The sequence below is a fragment of the Akebia trifoliata genome, chromosome 10 (genome assembly GCF_017979445.1).
Source record: "Akebia trifoliata isolate Shusen 1 chromosome 10, ASM1797944v1, whole genome shotgun sequence".
Lineage (NCBI taxonomy): Eukaryota > Viridiplantae > Streptophyta > Magnoliopsida > Ranunculales > Lardizabalaceae > Akebia > Akebia trifoliata.
The window spans coordinates 31056896-31074204 of record NC_141384.1 but is presented as its reverse complement, the minus strand read 5'-3'; the positions used below and the strand labels follow the sequence as shown (position 1 = coordinate 31074204).

The window sequence follows — 17309 nt, the reverse complement described above, 5'->3', positions numbered from 1 at the left end:
AGAAAATTTGCCCAACTAATGTGGTAAATCATGTCTCATAGTTTACTTCTCATAAGGTGTGTAGTTGCCATCATCAACTTGGATTTTCCAAGATCTTTGACTATTGACTGTTAAGTGGTCGTGAGTCGTGACGTCATCTTGCAGTGCATTACGAATCTCGAATATCATCTAACGGTCAAAACCATACCTAAAATGTCCTCCTTATATAGATTAAAGAAAAAAAAAAAAACAACACAGAAATACTGGTTATTTGATTTCTTAAAACCGTTAGATATCGATATTTCTATTTTGATTTCTACAATTTCAACGGACAGCCTTCTCTCTCTCTCTCTCTCTCTCTCTAAACCAGTAGAAAAACGAACGAAGAAAAGCACCCCTTTTGAGGAGAGGTGGTTTGTGGTTTCGATCTGTCTGGTTTTCTTTCTTCGTTTTCTTCTGGGGTTGGTACGAAGACGACAATTGAGTTGGAGAGGGAAGAATCGAAAGAAAGAAAGAGAAACCCAACAGATTAAAATCGACTATATGAATGGAGTTGGATAACATCGAATGCATCTCCTCCTCAGATGGGATCGATGAGGAGGAGATCCATCACCATCAATTCTCTTCGAAACCCAACAACAATGTCATCTCCTCTGCAATTTCTCCTGTCGCCAGCGTCCATGAGTTGCTCGAATGTCCTGTCTGCACCAATTCAATGTACCCACCAATCCATCAGGTCGGTTCTTCATTTTTGATTTATTGGGTGTGGGTTCACTTTTTTTTTTGTAAATTCGATTTGGTTGTTGTCTTTGATGCATTTAGGGAAATTCTTTAATATGGGTTTCGAATTATTTGTTCATTCAAGATCAGTATTTGTTTGATTTTAGGTTTTTCTTGGGTTATTTGGTTCGATGGGGTTGCGTTTTTAAGTTAAAGTTGGTAAATTTGGTCCATCAGGGGTAGAATCAAGGGGCAATGTACATGGGTTTTCAATGATTTCTTGATCTGAGGTTGATTCTTGCTTGATTTCAATATTGGATTTCTCTTTTGTTTTTTCGCTGGGTTTGTTGGGGGTTTGGTTGATGCAATTGGTCCATTAGGGTGGAATGAGATTTGGAGAAATAGTTGATCTGAGGTCCCTTTTTTGTGTGCATGATATTGGTTTGGGGCTTCTGATTTTTAATTGTGTTTTAATTTGTTATTCGTTTTAAATATTTTTCATTTTTTATTTTATTTTTTTGGTCCATCCTTTCTTTTCCATTTGCCCCTGAAAGATGATGCACCACGCTTTATGGGGATTTCATCGACCCAATTTTGGTTTAATTTTCAATTTTTCTAATATATTTTTTGGTTTTATATTGTATGTTCTTTCATCTGATCTGTGGGTGTGTGATAATCTACTGGTTTGCATGATTACTGGGGGGATATTTTGATCCATAAACATGCATGCAATCTTTGTCCCATTTTTATTTCGATTTCATTTTATTAAGTTATGTTGTAATTTCTCTATTATGTTGATAACATCTTTATTATAAAATTTTAAGCTCTTAAACATTGTAATCTTTTGTAGTTAGATCTATGGTTGTTCCAAGATTGGCTTTCTGATAAAATCAAGTTGTATGAGTTGAACTATTTCAATATGGAAGGTATCGTGACTATTAGTTCTAATGGTGAACTATTATTTTGTTGATATGGTTGTCAATATCATAGTTCTGTGGATCGTATTTCATGTTGCTTATGATAATATGAGATTTTGTTCACTGCATTCCCTTTGAATTCTTACTTTATAAATGCTGCATTGTTTCTCATTGCCTGCACAAATGACTCTTCTTGATTTTGTGTCTTCTATGGATAAGAAAGATAAAACTAGAAAATGGTGCATTTGTGTAGATGTAGGGGTAGCCACAATAGGTGATTAATTGAGGGAAAGTTGGTGGGGATGGTTTGTTCAAGTTGCAACGAATACCAATAACAGGCATCATAGTCACAAAAAACTCCATGTTTTCAAAAAAGTCTTGTTTGAAATGAGTTGTGTAACTCTAACAATTAAAACAATAAAATATTCATCTTTTTTATAAATAAATAAAAAGGTGTGTTTTTATTTTTAAAACACTTTTTTTTTTACATTTTAACACATTTTTTTTTTCATAAATAAAAAAATAATAAAAATCTATTCTTTTGTAATTTGATTCATAAATGTTTTTAATGTAGGATTGATGATAATGTCTCGATGTTATGATTTTAAAATTTTTTCAAGTGTCCGGTAACATTTTTAGTCATATGGTTGTTTGTAATTTGGTTCATAAATGTTATTTAATGATAATGTCTTGTTTTTATGGTTTTTAAATTTTTTCAAGTGTTGCGCTCAAAAGATACGTTGATGGCTAAAACCTTTTTTAGCATGATAAAATGTATAAATTATGCGTGGAAACATGTTATGGTGCATAGATATTTTATAATTTTAATCTATGTTATTTTTTTATATTTATCATTTTTTCTCATTTCTTTCACCCCTTTTCCCGAAGTTTTCAATTGCTGTTTCAAACCCGTATTCCGACTTGGTGACTATGATGGCCACAAACTGGAAGGAACATGCAAATCGAAGACTTGAAGGTTCTAAAAGAGAATGAGGAAGACCAAAAAGGACATGGATTGCAAAGTGAGAGTGGATTTGAACACACTTGAATTAACAAAAGACAAGCTTTTTACAGAATTGAATGAAGGAACATGATTGGTTCATCCTTCCCCAATTTTTTGGATTAAGGCTTTGATGATGATGATGACAATGATGGTGATGACATTGGTGGATGGAATTATTTTTTTCTTGTTGTTGAGGACTCTTATTTGGCATGGGTTAATGCATAATTGGTGAAATTGTATAAAATTAATGTCAATAGTCTGATAGGAGCTCCACAACTAAAAGCAATAAACTGAGTTGATATTGCTACTCTTGCTTCCTTTGAACAATTCCAGTTTACATAGAGGGCAGTGAACAGTCATAAAATGTGATATAGATAAGGAATATGTCTTCTACACTATGATAATGCTTTGCCTGCCTTGTTTGTTGTTAAGGATACTTAATTTTCCCTCTTGTATTTTTTTGCCAATGACACTATTATGTGGTCTTTTTAACTTTTAATGATAAAAATTGAGGTCAAAGCCATTTTTGACTCAAAAGCAACACCTGTTGGTACCTAGAGTTAAAATATTCTGAGGGTTGTGGAGAAAAGGTTTAGTTTATGATAATGCTTTTATGTTTCAATGTGACAAACGTTCCTTCTCAAGATTTGTGGGTCTTTCTCTAAGGAAAACCCTGTAAATTTGTGAGGGGTTCCATGTTGGAAAATTTGAAGTGGGAATGGAAACGGTGTTTCACTTGAAGTCTAAAGAACCTCACTAGATTGGTTATAACAAACATTTCCATGTATTGTCTGGGAACATGAGGAGGCATTTGTGGATTTAGGTGAGTCATGACGGAAGTTTGAGATTGGGTCGCAGGTTTAGATTCTTGTGGAAAATCTATGGTTTTGAAGACTTTTTGTACCACTTTAGAGATTCGTGTAGATTGATATAAACAAAGGGTTAATGGGTTTGATTTCACAATTGGGTAGCTTTCAACTTAGGTCATCTGGATTCTTGTAAGTTTGAAAATGTTAGTCAATTCAGAGTTGGGAACTTAAAGAGTTTTTGGTCTCCTAGAGTGGTTTGATATTCCCTGGGTCCATATTCTCTATGGTTTCTTTAAATGAAGTTGACATTTTTTTTTTATATATATGGTGATCTCATGCTTGATTATTCTACAAATCTCAATGACTTGACACCTAACTAGTTGCTATTTATATAACTCTCTGTTGACTTTTTATCTCTGAATTTTTTGTTTTGTTTTTGGCTCTTTTGGTTGTCTGGGTCTCCTGCTTATGCAGAAGATGTTGCACTTGATTTGAATGTTAGTTATGGTGGGAAGTTGCTCTTAGGTTAGATCCAAGATAAGATGCCTTTTAACAGTATACAACAAGATTCCATTTTTATAGTGATGCTTATATTTCCTCGGTTCTTTTAATTCTTATACAAGCATTCTTGCAGTGCCACAACGGGCACACCCTATGTTCGACCTGTAAAACAAGAGTGCACAACCGATGCCCCACTTGCAGACAAGAACTTGGAGATATTAGGTGTCTAGCACTAGAGAAGGTAGCCGAGTCGCTTGAACTGCCCTGCAAGTACTCGTCCCTGGGATGCCCAGAGATCTTCCCCTACTACAGCAAACTCAAACATGAAGCTCAATGTAATTTCAGACCATACAACTGCCCCTATGCAGGATCAGAATGTTCTGCTGTTGGGGATATCCCTTTTCTGGTCAACCATCTGAGGGACGATCACAAGGTCGACATGCACACAGGATGCACATTTAATCATAGATATGTAAAGTCTAACCCCCGTGAAGTTGAAAATGCCACATGGATGCTCACCGTAAGTATGGGTTTCTTTTATTTTTTATTTTCTGTTTCTACGGAATTCAAACATGTTGAAAATATGATGGAATGGGATTTGATTCAAACACAGTAACAACAAACGGCAATTTTTTAAAACAAACAAAAAAAAACGCAACTTTTTCAAAAAATTGCATTTTTTTCTTTTTGTTGAAAAAGTCATGCTTTTTTTGTTTTAACAAGTTTTTTTCCAAAAAAAAAAAAAACCTAAACTAAGCTAAACACTTTCTTCCTTTTTTAATGTGAGATTTGATACATAATAGAATTTGGTGATTCATAAATGTAGAAATATGGGATTTGATGATAATATCTTCATGTTATGGTTTTTCAATTTTTTCAATAATGTATTATTTTGAACAAAATATATGTTTATGAGTTAACTTTTTTTTTTGGGCATCATAACATGTATAATTATGTTTGAAAACATGTTATATTGGAAACATATAATAAATTAAAATAAATGTGTTGTGTATTATTAGATATATACATTTTTTTTTCATAATTTTTAATATATTTTTTATCCTTTATAGTCCATCATTTTTTTCCCGTTTTCATCGTTTTTTCCAAAGTTTTCCCTTACCGTTTTAAATCCGTACTCCAACTTTGTGACTATGGATTCAAACATGTTCAAAAAGAAATTGAACATGCAGCCTGAATGCTCATCCTGTTGGTTCTCTCTCTCGCTCTCATTTTGTCAGGTCTTCAACTGCTTCGGTCAGTACTTTTGTCTACACTTCGAAGCCTTCCAGCTTGGCATGGCCCCCGTATACATGGCATTCCTCCGCTTCATGGGTGACGAGACTGAGGCCAGGAACTTCAGCTATAGCCTCGAAGTTGGGGCAAATGGGCGGAAACTAATCTGGGAAGGCACCCCTAGAAGCATCCGTGATAGCCACCGTAAGGTCCGGGACAGCCATGATGGCCTCATTATCCAACGTAACATGGCACTTTTCTTCTCCGGTGGGGACAGGAAGGAGTTGAAGCTGAGGGTTACAGGGAGAATATGGAAGGAGCAACAAAACCCAGATACTGGGGTTTGCATACCCAACCTCTGTAGCTGAGACACATATAACGGACAAATGTGCATCATTCATGTCTTGGTGTTGTATGTTTGACACTTGAATAGTCTGTGTTTTTCTTTCTATATGTGTGTTTTATGTGTGCCAACTTTTCTAATAATGTTATTTTGGATGGGATGGAAATGGTTGGGGAGTCTTGAAATATGTATGGATGGTGGAGGTTTGAGCTTCTATGTATTTGGCTTCTACTAGGCTTACTTTCTCATTCTTATATATATCAAGATTTTGTTGAAATTGACATATAAGTGAGTAAATTTAGACCCTGTAATTTATTGAACTATGGTTGGTTGGATGGGATGAGATGACCAATCAATTGGTTGGGGAGTTGCAGAACAAGAATTGAAATTAAAGGATGTGGAGAAATTACGAAATGAGTCGTGATAATCAGATGCCCCACTCTGACATATGCCCCATCACAGAACCGTAGATCATTTGTCTCAGGATACACAAGAAAAGATTTATGGTTCTGTGTATCTCGAGGCAAATGATCTATGATTTTGTGATGGGGCGTATGTCAATGTGTGTGTGTGTGAGAGAGAGAGAGAGGAGAGAGAGAGGGGGGGGGGGGGGGGGGGAGGGAGTTAGAAAATCATTATTCTTAAGAAATATGTCCACAAGATAGGCTTAATTGTCTTCTTGTTGTGCACTTCACTCATCGTGTTGGAGGAAATTTTATGGGTGTCCGCAAGATAGGCTTAATTGTTTTGTTGTTGTGCACTTAACTCATCGTGTTGGTGGAAATTTTATGGGTGCACCATTCATAGTAAACACACGGGCTCATCGATCAAAGCATGGTTAGTGATCACAAAATTAATTCAAGTACGATTAGGAATTTGTGTCCAACAACTCTATTAAAAATTCAGTCAAAATATGGAGAACGACGAAATATGTAATACTAGAACATTAGATATCCTATCTCAACTCACAATTATTTAGTTCATCAATATGTGAGCGAAATTAGATAGTATTTGAAATTGCACAAATAGTGGAAATGAATTGACACCATATTAAATCACTAACATTTTCCTTATTTCGTAAGATTTTAAGTCTTACTAAGAGTCGTTTTGCTTAAATGGATTATCACATTGGCAATCCAACACCATAGCCCTCTAGATTTTATGGAAAAACTTGGATAAAAATAATAAAAAAATTGTTTTGGACTTGATCCAAGATTTTGAAAATCAACGGCTAATGAACTTTCACCTAACTCCCAAGTTTAAAATTACAATTCAATGGTGAAATTTTTTTTTTTTCCTTCAAAATTCATAAAATTTTGTCTTCTACAACCATGAGTTTCGATTACAAAAGTTGAGCCCAAGGACCCTTAAAAGGGTGAAATTCTTTCCTAGCAAGGCTTGTTGGACTCTATATAACTTGGATAGTATGATAGAATTTGAAATTGCACTTACAGTGGGCCTGTACTGAAACTGGCCTAGCCCAATTGTTGGGCCCAAACCCGACTAACATGATCGGTTAGTTTTTTCACGTTTTAAAAGATTTATGAGGTTTTGGAAAACTTTCTCTGCAACAAATGAACTTGGTTCTTCCACTCTCTTCTCTATCCTTCGCGTCCATAGTAGATGACAAAAGTGTTCTTCATCGTTCTATAACTCTCACCATTTCCATCTACACTCTGATCTGTGAATTGGGTTTTATTCCATGGAGCTTCATCACGCACCAATCCTCAAAAGTACCCAATTTTTCTTTGAAGTTTCACCTTTCAGACCCAATTCTTCTTTCGCTAGTGGGTTCGGGAGAAACCCATTAAGGAATTATAGTTTTCTTCCGTTTTACTATCTCAGAACCCCATTTTCGAGTTCTTCTCCATTCTCTAATGGCCGAAAGCTGCAGATTTCAGCGCGTTTTGGGCAACCTTCGAAGCGGCGGAACTCATTGAGGAAGAAAATTATGGAAGAAAAAGTGCTGCGACATGATCCTGATTCTGCCAATCCAGGTTCCAATTTTCAAAACCCAATTTACAGTCCTGATGATATCGAAAGCTTTGATTCGAATCTGAATTCTGGTAGTTTAGAAGAGAGTAGTTCCAGTAGTGTAGAAAAATCAAAACTTTTGGGTGATTCTGTATTGTGGAGTAAATTGGAGAATTGGGTCGATCAGTATAAGAAGGAATCAGAATTTTGGGGTATCGGGACTGGTCCTATTTTTACTGTTTTTCAGGATTTTGATGGGAATGTTGAACGTGTTTCTGTTAATGAAGATGAAATCTTGAGAAGAAACCTAGTTGATTTGGACTCATATAAGCGAAAAGAACTCAGTGAGGACTTTATGGAGGTGAATTCGAAGATTTCTCATGCGAAATGTTTAGCTAGAGAGATCAAGACCGGAGAATATAAGCTTCCGAATAATAGCTCGATTGGTAAGTTTGTTGTTTCCGGTAAGCAATCTAGATTCATTGAAGGGCTTCGTTCTGTTATTCTTGGGCCGAATATATTTCCAAAGCTTTCACGAATTGGTTTTTTGATGTTGTGTGGTTGCTTCATATTTTGGACAACAAAGAGAATACTCACTATGGGGCATGATGTGGCGGAATTGACTGAGGAGGAGAAGGAAATGATGAGAAGAAAAATGAGATCGAGGGCGGAGAGAGAGAAAATGGAGAAGGGTAGTGTGGAAGTTATCACTGATGTTTCCGAGCCATTTATGGGGTCTATTGTGAGGCCAGAGTTGGACAAACAAATACTCATAAACAGCATTTCAAAAGCAAAGACGCCGGGAGAGAAATCGACGTTACTGGTCTCTTCTAGTAGTCTAGATTCTAAATCTAGAGATTTTGATGATAAAATTCAGGAAATAAAAGAAATGGCTAGGCGGGTACGGGAACTCGAGCAACGAGAAACCCCCCTACTAGATAAAGATGGAGAAGAATATAAGAATGCCAATGAAATAGAAGACGCAGAAATGCATGAGAAGTTAGGTGTAAGTTTTCTAAATAATCTTTCTGATGGGGATTCGAAGAAATTTACTAGCACTAATGCTACTGAGCTCCCATTTGTGGAAAATTTTCAAACTGTAGATACTGGATCCTTGCTTGAAGCATCATCTGTAGATGCCACGGAGCATAATGAGTCTCAAGATCCTAATTTGACTTTTAGTATGGAAGGTTCGGTAAATGGGTCACGTTTAGTGGACAAGATTGAAGAGACTCAATCGTGTGATGGACCTAATGATGAATCATATTCTTCAAATAGAAGTTCTATCGGAATGAAGCCAAAGGTAATACTGTCAGTCAAAGAAGCTAGGGAGTACCTATCTCGAAAACACGATAAAAAAGAGCTTTACAAGGAACCGAAAGTTCAAAGCTTGGGAGAAGGTGCAGATGTTCTTGACCAGGAAAGTCAGATAATGCAACAGGAAAAGAAAGTTTATGACTTGTCTATGCTTGACGAAACATCAAATATCAAGCCTGTCGTCGATGCTTCCGAAAGTTCTACTATCAAAATTGTTGATTCTAAAGATATGGAGACGAAGACAACAGACCCTCATCCCAAAGATTTAGATCCTAAAGGTATCAAGAAAAAGTATGAAACTGGTAATCTCCATAAGCCCAAAACTTCCCAGGAATATGAAGACATTGACCGCAGAACAGAGGCTAGACCACCTATAGCCAAGGAGAGTTGGATGGAGAAAAACTTTCAGGAGTTTGAACCCATTGTTAAGGAAATCAGAGCTGGCTTTAGAGAGAACTATGTTATTGCGAAAGAGAAAGTACAAGAAGAGTTAAATTTAAGTCCAGAGATAACTCAACCAAGGCCTGATGAAGATGATAGTGAACTTGAATGGATGAAGGATGATAGTCTTAGAGAAATTGTCTTTCAAGTCCGAGAAAATGAATTGATGGGACGGGACCCATTTCACATGATGGATGCTGAAGATAAGCGTGCCTTCTTCGAGGGTCTTGAAAGGAAAGTTGAGAAAGAGAATGCCAAGTTGTTGAATTTGCATGAATGGGTTCATTCAAGGGTTGAAAATGCGGACTATGGGGCAGGTACTTATTTTCTCTTAGATTTGTTTTGTTCCATTCCTTTTTCTCTAAAATGTTGTACATTTTAAATTTTAATTGAAGTATTTATTCTAAAAATATTCACATTTTAATATATATCTCTTACTTTGAGCTTTGGGGACTGCTGTTTTTTTCTAATTACTTAAACCTTAGCAATTTATATTTAAGGTACACGCAAAATCAAGTGTTATGGGCTTAGACCCATAGCTCAGTTGGTTTGACACATTGCAAAACAACTTTGAGGTCGTGAGTTCAAGTCCAGCTTACCCATCAAAAAATAAATAAATCAAGCGTTATGAACTTGTAAACATGCTAATATAATTGTTTTTTCCCCTGTAGATGGAATCAGCTTGTATGATCAACCAGAGAAAATTATACCCCGCTGGAAAGGTCCACCAGTAGATAAAGATCCTGAATTCCTTAATAACTTTGTACAACAACGGAAGGCATTACTTGCTGAAAACATGGGAATCTCTCCTAATGTGAATCATGGTGCTCAAGACTCACTTAACAAATCAGTAAAATCCTCAGACTCTGATGATATTTCAACTTCCTTAGAGGCCCATAATCTAAGAAAAAAATCTCAAAATGGGGCTTCTACGAATCCGAAGACGGTGATAGAGTGCAGTGATGGTTCTGCTAGACCTGGCAAAAAATCAGGGAAGGAGTTTTGGCAGCACACGAAGAAATGGTCCCGAGAATTCTTGGAAGCTTATAATGCGGAGACTGATCCTGAGGTTAAATCTATTATGAAGGATATGGGAAAGGATTTGGATCGATGGATCACTGAAAAAGAAATACAAGAGGCGGCTGATCTGATGACCAAAATACCCAAAAGGAAACGGAGATACATGGAAAAGAAAATCGACAAGCTTAAGAGAGAGATGGAAATGTTTGGACCTCAAGCCGTAGTCAGTAAGTACCGTGAATATGCCGAAGAGAAGGAGGAAGACTATCTGTGGTGGTTGGATCTTCCTTTTGTACTGGTAAATATCTAATTTCATTTCCTTTCCCCTTTGTTGGCCAGGACCCATGTCCACCATGCAACAGGTTCTAACATCATTGGATTCGGTCCACACGCTTTTAGGTTCCTTTCTTTGTTTTACCGAAAATGTGCCTACATATACTTCATTTTTATCTTTCTTAATAGCAAAATTTTACATGAGAAATAGATATTTATTCGAATATAATTTTAGAGAGATTCTATTGCCATGCCAACTTTTGCTAATGCCACCCCAATTCATATGTAAATAACCAAAGAATTAGTAACATCTTGGGGTGGCATTAGCAAAAGTTGGTGTGGCAATAGAATCCATCTAATTTTATTACTAGATGTATTCTAACATTATGTGTCCTACGGCCATAGCTATCCCATTGTACCACTATTATTATATGGGTATAAATTAGAAACAATTAAAATATGTAACAAATGTAATCATATTTTTTGGGATTCTCCAAGTCTTAACACCACATTTTTTTTTTTTTGATGGGTAAGCTGGACTTGAACCCACGGCCTCAAAGTTGTTTTGCAATGTGTCAAATCAACTGAGCTATGGGTCTAACCCCTCCACATCTCATACCTGTAATGGATTCTAACTATTTGTACATGTATCAGTGCAAGATGGCAGTTCTGGCTTGTGGCCAATTTAGTTTTTAATTTTTTTATCTTTTTTTTTTTCATAAAGTGTAATTCAGTTTTTAACTGTACCAAGCTAATTGCCCTTCTCTTCTTTCCTGTTTGCAGTGCATCGAACTATACACAACTGAAGACGGGGTCCAAAAAGTAGGGTTTTATTCCTTGGAGATGGCTGAAGATCTTGGCTTGGAGCCAAAGCAATACCATGTGATTGCTTTTGAAGACCCTGGAGATTCTAAAAACTTTTGCTATATCATACAAGCTCATATGGAAATGCTTGGAAATGGCACTGCTTTTATTGTTGCACGGCCTCCCAAGGTAAACAATTGTTTTCTATGTGAAAGTTCACCCTTTAGTAGCTTATATCAGTTTTGTGTGCTTCTATTCATGATGGTTAGGCCTGTATTATTTGTGTAAAGAGGCTGAAAATTACAACAAATATTGGGTTCTCCAATAATTTTTTGTGACAATTAAAAAAAAAAAAAAATACAACAAATAGGATCACATGGTAAAGACAAATTCCAGCATAGGAGATCTAGGGGAGGGGAAGGGGTGTGATTAATTGGTGGTTCCCATTCTATCCTCCCGTCTTGATATTGATTTTGGGTACTCCACACCAAATCCCAGACACTATGGGTGTAGCTTTTTTTCCTTTTTCGAGCTGATTTTTCATTCACAATGGCATCTTCAATGTCTATGCTTCCTTTTATTTAAGATTTAATAGGAGCTCTCTTGCTGCAATGAGAAACCTTTAATCTCTTTTTAACTTATAAAAAAAGACAACTTCTTTTAACAATGACATAAATTCTTTGTAGGATGCCTTTCGGGAAGCCAAAGCAAATGGTTTCAGCGTTACTGTCATCAGGAAAGGGGAGCTCCAACTCAATGTGGACCAAACACTGGAAGAGGTTGAAGAACAACTCACTGAGATTGGGAGCAAGATTTACCATGATAAGATAATGCATGAACGCTCTGTGGATATGGGCTCCTTGATGAAGGGTGTATTTGGTACCAGTAGTAACCCCACTAAGAGGTAATTTCCGACTTCTAACCTTCAGTAAAGAGGTCCTATTTTCTTTCTGGGATATTGTCTTTTAAAAAGGAAAAAAAAACGTTCACGAGGTTTAGTCATATGGCCCATTTCTGGTCAATCTTGCAAGGCTAACAAAAAATTAGTGTGTGCTACTAAGGGTAGTAATTGCTTATTAAGTGTTGATTGAAGTTTTACTCGCCATTTTCTGTCCAGAAGGAGGTCGAAGAAGATGCTAAAGAAGCCTACCAAGCAGTAATGGATACTCTTTTAAGAACATTGCGAGGAAAAGCACATCCGTTAAGGTAATATGGCTTTGTAATTGAGGCATTGATTTTATATACATCATGGAGATCTCAATAGTTCAGAGGCACGGTGATTGGGCAATCCTAACCTTTGATGCACTCTATTCTTGACTGGTCACATTTTTTGGGTAATGGATAGTGCATTTTTTCTCTTTGTCAGATAGCTAGGGATAATCCTTCATGGTTTTGGCCATTTAATCTCCATTTCACTCATTCATTGTAGATATTGATAAATGATAGCTTCATTGCTTCTTCATTTTCCATGCTTTTTGTGTTTCCCCTGACATTACGATTTAATTTTGTAGGTTAACCATCATTTATGCTGTTTCCTCACACCAAAATACTATTGTATATTAACAGAAAGGCTAGTCATCATTTCTAGATTATTGTCTTCTTGTTTAATTGGTAATGTAGCCGAGATAAATTAAGAATTGGTTGATGTTTTTTGCATGTTTGAATATAGAATTTTGCATCATCTTTGTTTGTGCTTCTGTGCCGAAACCTGCAAGTTAATCGCTCACAATGGTGAGCACTAACCCCCCTAGTGGTAATCGCTCACAATGAGCCCACATATTGCACATAAGGAGGGCTGTTTAGATATCGAGCGAATTCAGCTTTACATTTCCTCAAGCCTTCATGGATGTTCTCATCAGGGTGGTGTTTGCATTCTTTTTTACTGGCCAACAATGGATGGGGACTGCTAGAATGTGGCAAGGAAATGCCAAATCCAGTCGGATAGAAAAGAATGGAATAACCCAATCTTTGAAACAAAATGTTTTCAAGGCCTTCTAGAGAATTTGATGAGGAAGAGTGAATGAGAAAAAGGCTTGTGTCAAAATGTTGCTTTGCTCAATCACTCAAAAATAAGGTTGCTGAAGTGATCCTTGTCCAACGGAGCAAAAGTTTTCAGAAAAAAATGTGGGTTACATGTCAGAGCTGCTATTGCCAATGTGTTCATATTCACTCTTAACTACATCAACCCATGTTGCTTTCGATCTTTTTTTTTAACATTTATTTTAGAATCATCAATTTGCTTCTTTCTAAATGGATTTATAATTATCAATAAAAAAGTTATTTACATTTAGTCATTCAATCGGGCCTTTTAAAATGTCAGATTGAATGAATGTTACTCTCAATGAAAGAATTCTGAATCATTCCTGATACAATCTGGGATCAATGCTTCTTAATGATCACAACCGATACATTCTTATATTTTGAATCATGTTTATACCAACATAGCTACTTTGGCAAAGTATGCAAGACCAGATGCCTACTGCAGTGCTTGGAACCGTAACCTCCCACTAAGTATCCAAGCCCAGCCTCAGCCAGAGCACCAAACAATTGATCTCCACCATTCCATAGAACTGTGGGAGTTCAACCTCAACCATTGTTTTAAAACTCATTTTGACATCTCGCCTAGTCCCTGAATGAGACCGAGTTGTCTTGGACAAGTTTTCTGACATGCTTGAGATGTCTGGTTCAACAATGAGAAAATGAATGTGGGGTTTTAAATCTCATCCATCCATCTCATCCCGTCCATGCCTGCAACTGAGACGTTGACTCAGTTTCGGACGAGTTTTGTAACCATAACTTCCAACACATTCTCTAGTACAATGGATGAGATATGCTGAAACATGAGAAAACTTAAATGCCTATAACAATCAAAACTAAAACACAAAGAACCACATTCCTAATTACAGATTTCCAACAAGATAAAGTGATAAATTAAGTCCCATACTCAGTAATGTTCCTTTCAATCCTCAAAAATATCAAAAGAACTAAACTTCGTTACACTATTACCCATCACTTTAATCATTCATTTTTTTCAGCAAAGCTTACCACACCTTCATCGGAACGACTAGCCTCAACACCAGGGGTGACGTCTTCATTATTACATGGAACATCTTCATTCACTGAGTCCGACTCAAGAGCAGCTCCACCGACATTGGTTGTCTGTGCTCCTGACTCCTTGACCAAGGATTCAACAAACCCAGACGCGGTTGCACTAGTAGCATCCACTATCTCCGCTTCAAGCACAGCAGGGGCTTCAGCAGTTTCACTTGCATTGGCTGCTGCAGCTTCTGCTGCTGCTTTGGCTTCGGCCTCGGCCAGAGCTTCAGCTTTTGCCTTCTCTTTCTCCTCCAACATCCTCACCAATTCCTCCTCTCTACCCTCTTTCTTCAATGCATCTGTTACAACTTCATTCATCTCTGAACTCAAACCCAAATTGTCATCTTTCAACATGTCCTCAACAATCTTAAGCACCTCATCCAGCTTTCCTGCCTCGCACAACGCCCTCAATATAACTTCATAATTCGCAGATTCCAGCTTAAAGTTCTCCACCATCTGATCGAAAAAGCCCTTCGCCTCATCAATTCTTCCTGCTCTAATCAACCCATCAACAACCTTATTGTAAGCAACCAAATTCGGTTTCAGTCCTGATTCCACCATCTTCGCAAAATAACCAGCAGCATCTTCAGTCCGATTCTCTCCAAAACAAGCATCCATCAGTAAAACATACGTAAACTCATCCGGCTTAACCCCTTTATCGCCCATTTCTCTACAGAGCTCCTCTGCCTCAGCCACCATTCCATTGCCACACAATTGTTCGATCAAATTGTTGAAAGACAATACATCTGGACTGCATCTCTTCTCACCCATCTTCCTAAAAACCTCAATGGCATCCTTAAACCTCCCTTGTGCGACAAACCCATCCGCCATAACATTAAAGCTCCCAAGATTAACACTGATCCTCCTCGGAGGATTGTGATCCACCATCATCCGATCAAATAACCTCAATGCCTCATCGAAATGCCCGTTCTTGCTCAGCGCATCCAACACAGAATTATAAGCCAACGCACCCATTCTAACCTTCGAATTCTCTCCCACAGCCTCATTGTAACACTCCATAGCTTCCTTCTCCATCCCTTTCTGGAAATACGCCTTCATCAAACTCCCATAAACAATCCCATCCACGACAAACCCTAATTTCTCCTTCAATTCATCATAAAGAGCCAAAACCCCATCCGAATCGGCCTTCTTCACAAGTCCCAACATCAAATAATTATAAACAACAGGGTCTGGTGCAAAACCCTTTGTTAACATCTCATCCTTGAGTTCCAATGCTCGGTCCACCTTCGAATTATCGACAAGCCCTTTTACGAGAATCCGATAAGTAGTGGGCGACGGATTAAAAGGAGCATTATTGATGAGTTGCTTGTAATGCTCAAGAGCAGTATCAGTCTTTCGACAATCGCAATAAGCATTAATGAGAATGTTATATGTGACGATATTGGCGATTACATTAGCTTGGGTGATGAATCTATGGAGGGATAGAAGATCAGAATATCGAGATTGGCGAAGAAGAGCGGCCATTACAGAATTACAGGTGAAGATTGTGGGTCTGCAATTGGAGTAAATCGAGTGACGAGTGAGGAGCGCAGCTTCTTCGAGATCATTTTGTCGGATTAAAGTGAGGATTCGATTGTGAAGGTTGAGACGGTTGCCTGTGAGAACAGATACAGAGTCTGGAAGCTTTGGGGCATTAGGGTTTGGGATTGGGTTTTGGGGGCGGTGTTGGGGTTGAGAGTGGCGGAGAGAGTTGGGTGGGGGTTCGATACGGAGGCGGCGCTTGCGGCGTCGCCGTTCAGCTGCGGCTTCTTCTGGAGTGGCGAAGGAGAGGAGGCGAAGAGAGAGGAAGGTAGGTGGAGGGTTGTTAAGGTGGTGAGATTTAGTTAGGGTTTTGAGATGAGTGAAGAAGGAGGGTTTGGAGAGAGCCATGGATTCAAGGAAAAGAGATGAAGAACGAAGAGATGTGGATGGTGAGGGGTTTTAAGGGTTTTTGGGTTCGTGTGAGAGCATTTCGGCTCGGTGTCGACCAAAACGAAATTGACTCGTCCGGGGTCAACTCTTCCGATTCATTTCGTATCTCATGGGTTGAACATGGTTGTAGATCTCGTCCGAGACTGAGATGACTCGTCTTACAAATCTCGAGATCATCCACCAAAGAGACGGATAGACAAGACAAACGTATCCGCTTAGATTTAAAATCATGATTCATTTGTCTCATTATTGGACAATTCCAACTATTGAAAAACACGTTCGAGATGACTCGATCTTATTCATAGATGAGACAAGATGTCAAAATGAGTTTTAAAGCCATGGGTTAAACCCAATGTTTTAAACATCGAAAGGCAAACCAAAATTTTGCTTAAATAAATTTTTTTTTTTTTTGAAAATTAAGGGGGGTTTAGACAGACCCCCAATCAGAAAAAAGAAGGACTTTACATTCTTTCATATACGTGCCCACAAGCATCCTTACATATGATGGTCTTAAGATTAGTAGGGAGGCTTAGAGGGTCCAACCTAATGCTACCAGGGGTAATAAGGTAACTTGCTAAGAAGTCCACAGCTTGATTTGTCTTTCTAGAGTAGAAGGAGAAGTTAATCTTGTGGAACAATAAAACTTTAGCTTTGATGGCTTTGACTAGCTTCTCTTCTTTCCAAGGGGTCTTGTTCAGTCCCTTTATGCAGTCGATAGCTATTTTTGAGTCCTCTCTAACATTCAGGGCCCTAATGTGAAAGGATGTGCCATGTCCAAACCTTTAAGAATCGCTTGAAGCTCATGATACAGAATTGATTCCCATGGGTGGTTTTCGCCAAAGCTCCTATTGTTCTTCCTTGCTTAAATGATTGGTTGTACCAATTTGTATATATTAAACAATTTTTAAATGTAAATATAAAAATTCAAATAAATTTTTTAAGAACCA

At 37.6% G+C, this 17309-nt stretch overlaps 3 protein-coding genes across 4 annotated transcripts; 2 read left to right on the top strand and 1 right to left on the bottom strand.

The window, feature by feature from the left end:
- The first annotated feature begins 310 nt into the window (after positions 1-310).
- Positions 311-5793, top strand: LOC147393862 (E3 ubiquitin-protein ligase SINAT5-like). Its single transcript, XM_086455848.1, has 3 exons — positions 311-715; positions 4063-4449; positions 5168-5793. The coding sequence occupies exons 1-3, from the start codon at positions 527-529 to the stop codon at positions 5528-5530; spliced, it is 939 nt and encodes a 312-aa protein (XP_086311974.1). The 5' UTR covers positions 311-526; the 3' UTR covers positions 5531-5793.
- Positions 5794-7044: 1251 nt separating this feature from the next.
- Positions 7045-13023, top strand: LOC147393861 (uncharacterized). Of its 2 annotated transcripts, none has more exons than XM_086455288.1 (6): positions 7045-9554; positions 9909-10555; positions 11314-11523; positions 12021-12238; positions 12455-12540; positions 12846-13023. In XM_086455288.1, the coding sequence occupies exons 1-5, from the start codon at positions 7208-7210 to the stop codon at positions 12492-12494; spliced, it is 3462 nt and encodes a 1153-aa protein (XP_086311414.1). In that variant the 5' UTR covers positions 7045-7207; the 3' UTR covers positions 12495-12540; positions 12846-13023. The 2 variants fall into 2 exon arrangements, with proteins under 2 accessions (XP_086311414.1, XP_086311413.1); XM_086455287.1 differs by having other exon boundaries at positions 7046-9554; positions 12452-12540.
- Positions 13024-14193: 1170 nt separating this feature from the next.
- On the bottom strand, positions 14194-16387 carry EMB1796 (Pentatricopeptide repeat (PPR) superfamily protein). The gene has a single exon (XM_086455289.1). It carries the CDS (start codon positions 16318-16320, stop codon positions 14353-14355), a length of 1968 nt encoding a protein of 655 aa, XP_086311415.1. The 5' UTR covers positions 16321-16387; the 3' UTR covers positions 14194-14352.
- Between the last annotated feature and the right edge of the window lie 922 nt (positions 16388-17309).

Bases quoted from the DNA above. Each gene is read 5' to 3' on its own strand.
- LOC147393861 (XM_086455287.1), top strand. From the start codon at position 7,208: ATGGAGCTTCATCACGCACCAATCCTCAAAAGTACCCAATTTTTCTTT. The intron at 9,555-9,908 runs GTACTTATTTTC...TTTCCCCTGTAG, and splicing joins AAATGCGGACTATGGGGCAG to ATGGAATCAGCTTGTATGAT. The intron at 10,556-11,313 runs GTAAATATCTAA...TCCTGTTTGCAG, and splicing joins TGGATCTTCCTTTTGTACTG to TGCATCGAACTATACACAAC.
- LOC147393862 (XM_086455848.1), top strand. From the start codon at position 527: ATGGAGTTGGATAACATCGAATGCATCTCCTCCTCAGATGGGATCGAT. The intron at 716-4,062 runs GTCGGTTCTTCA...GCATTCTTGCAG, and splicing joins TGTACCCACCAATCCATCAG to TGCCACAACGGGCACACCCT. The intron at 4,450-5,167 runs GTAAGTATGGGT...TCATTTTGTCAG, and splicing joins ATGCCACATGGATGCTCACC to GTCTTCAACTGCTTCGGTCA.
- EMB1796 (XM_086455289.1), bottom strand. From the start codon at position 16,320: ATGGCTCTCTCCAAACCCTCCTTCTTCACTCATCTCAAAACCCTAACT.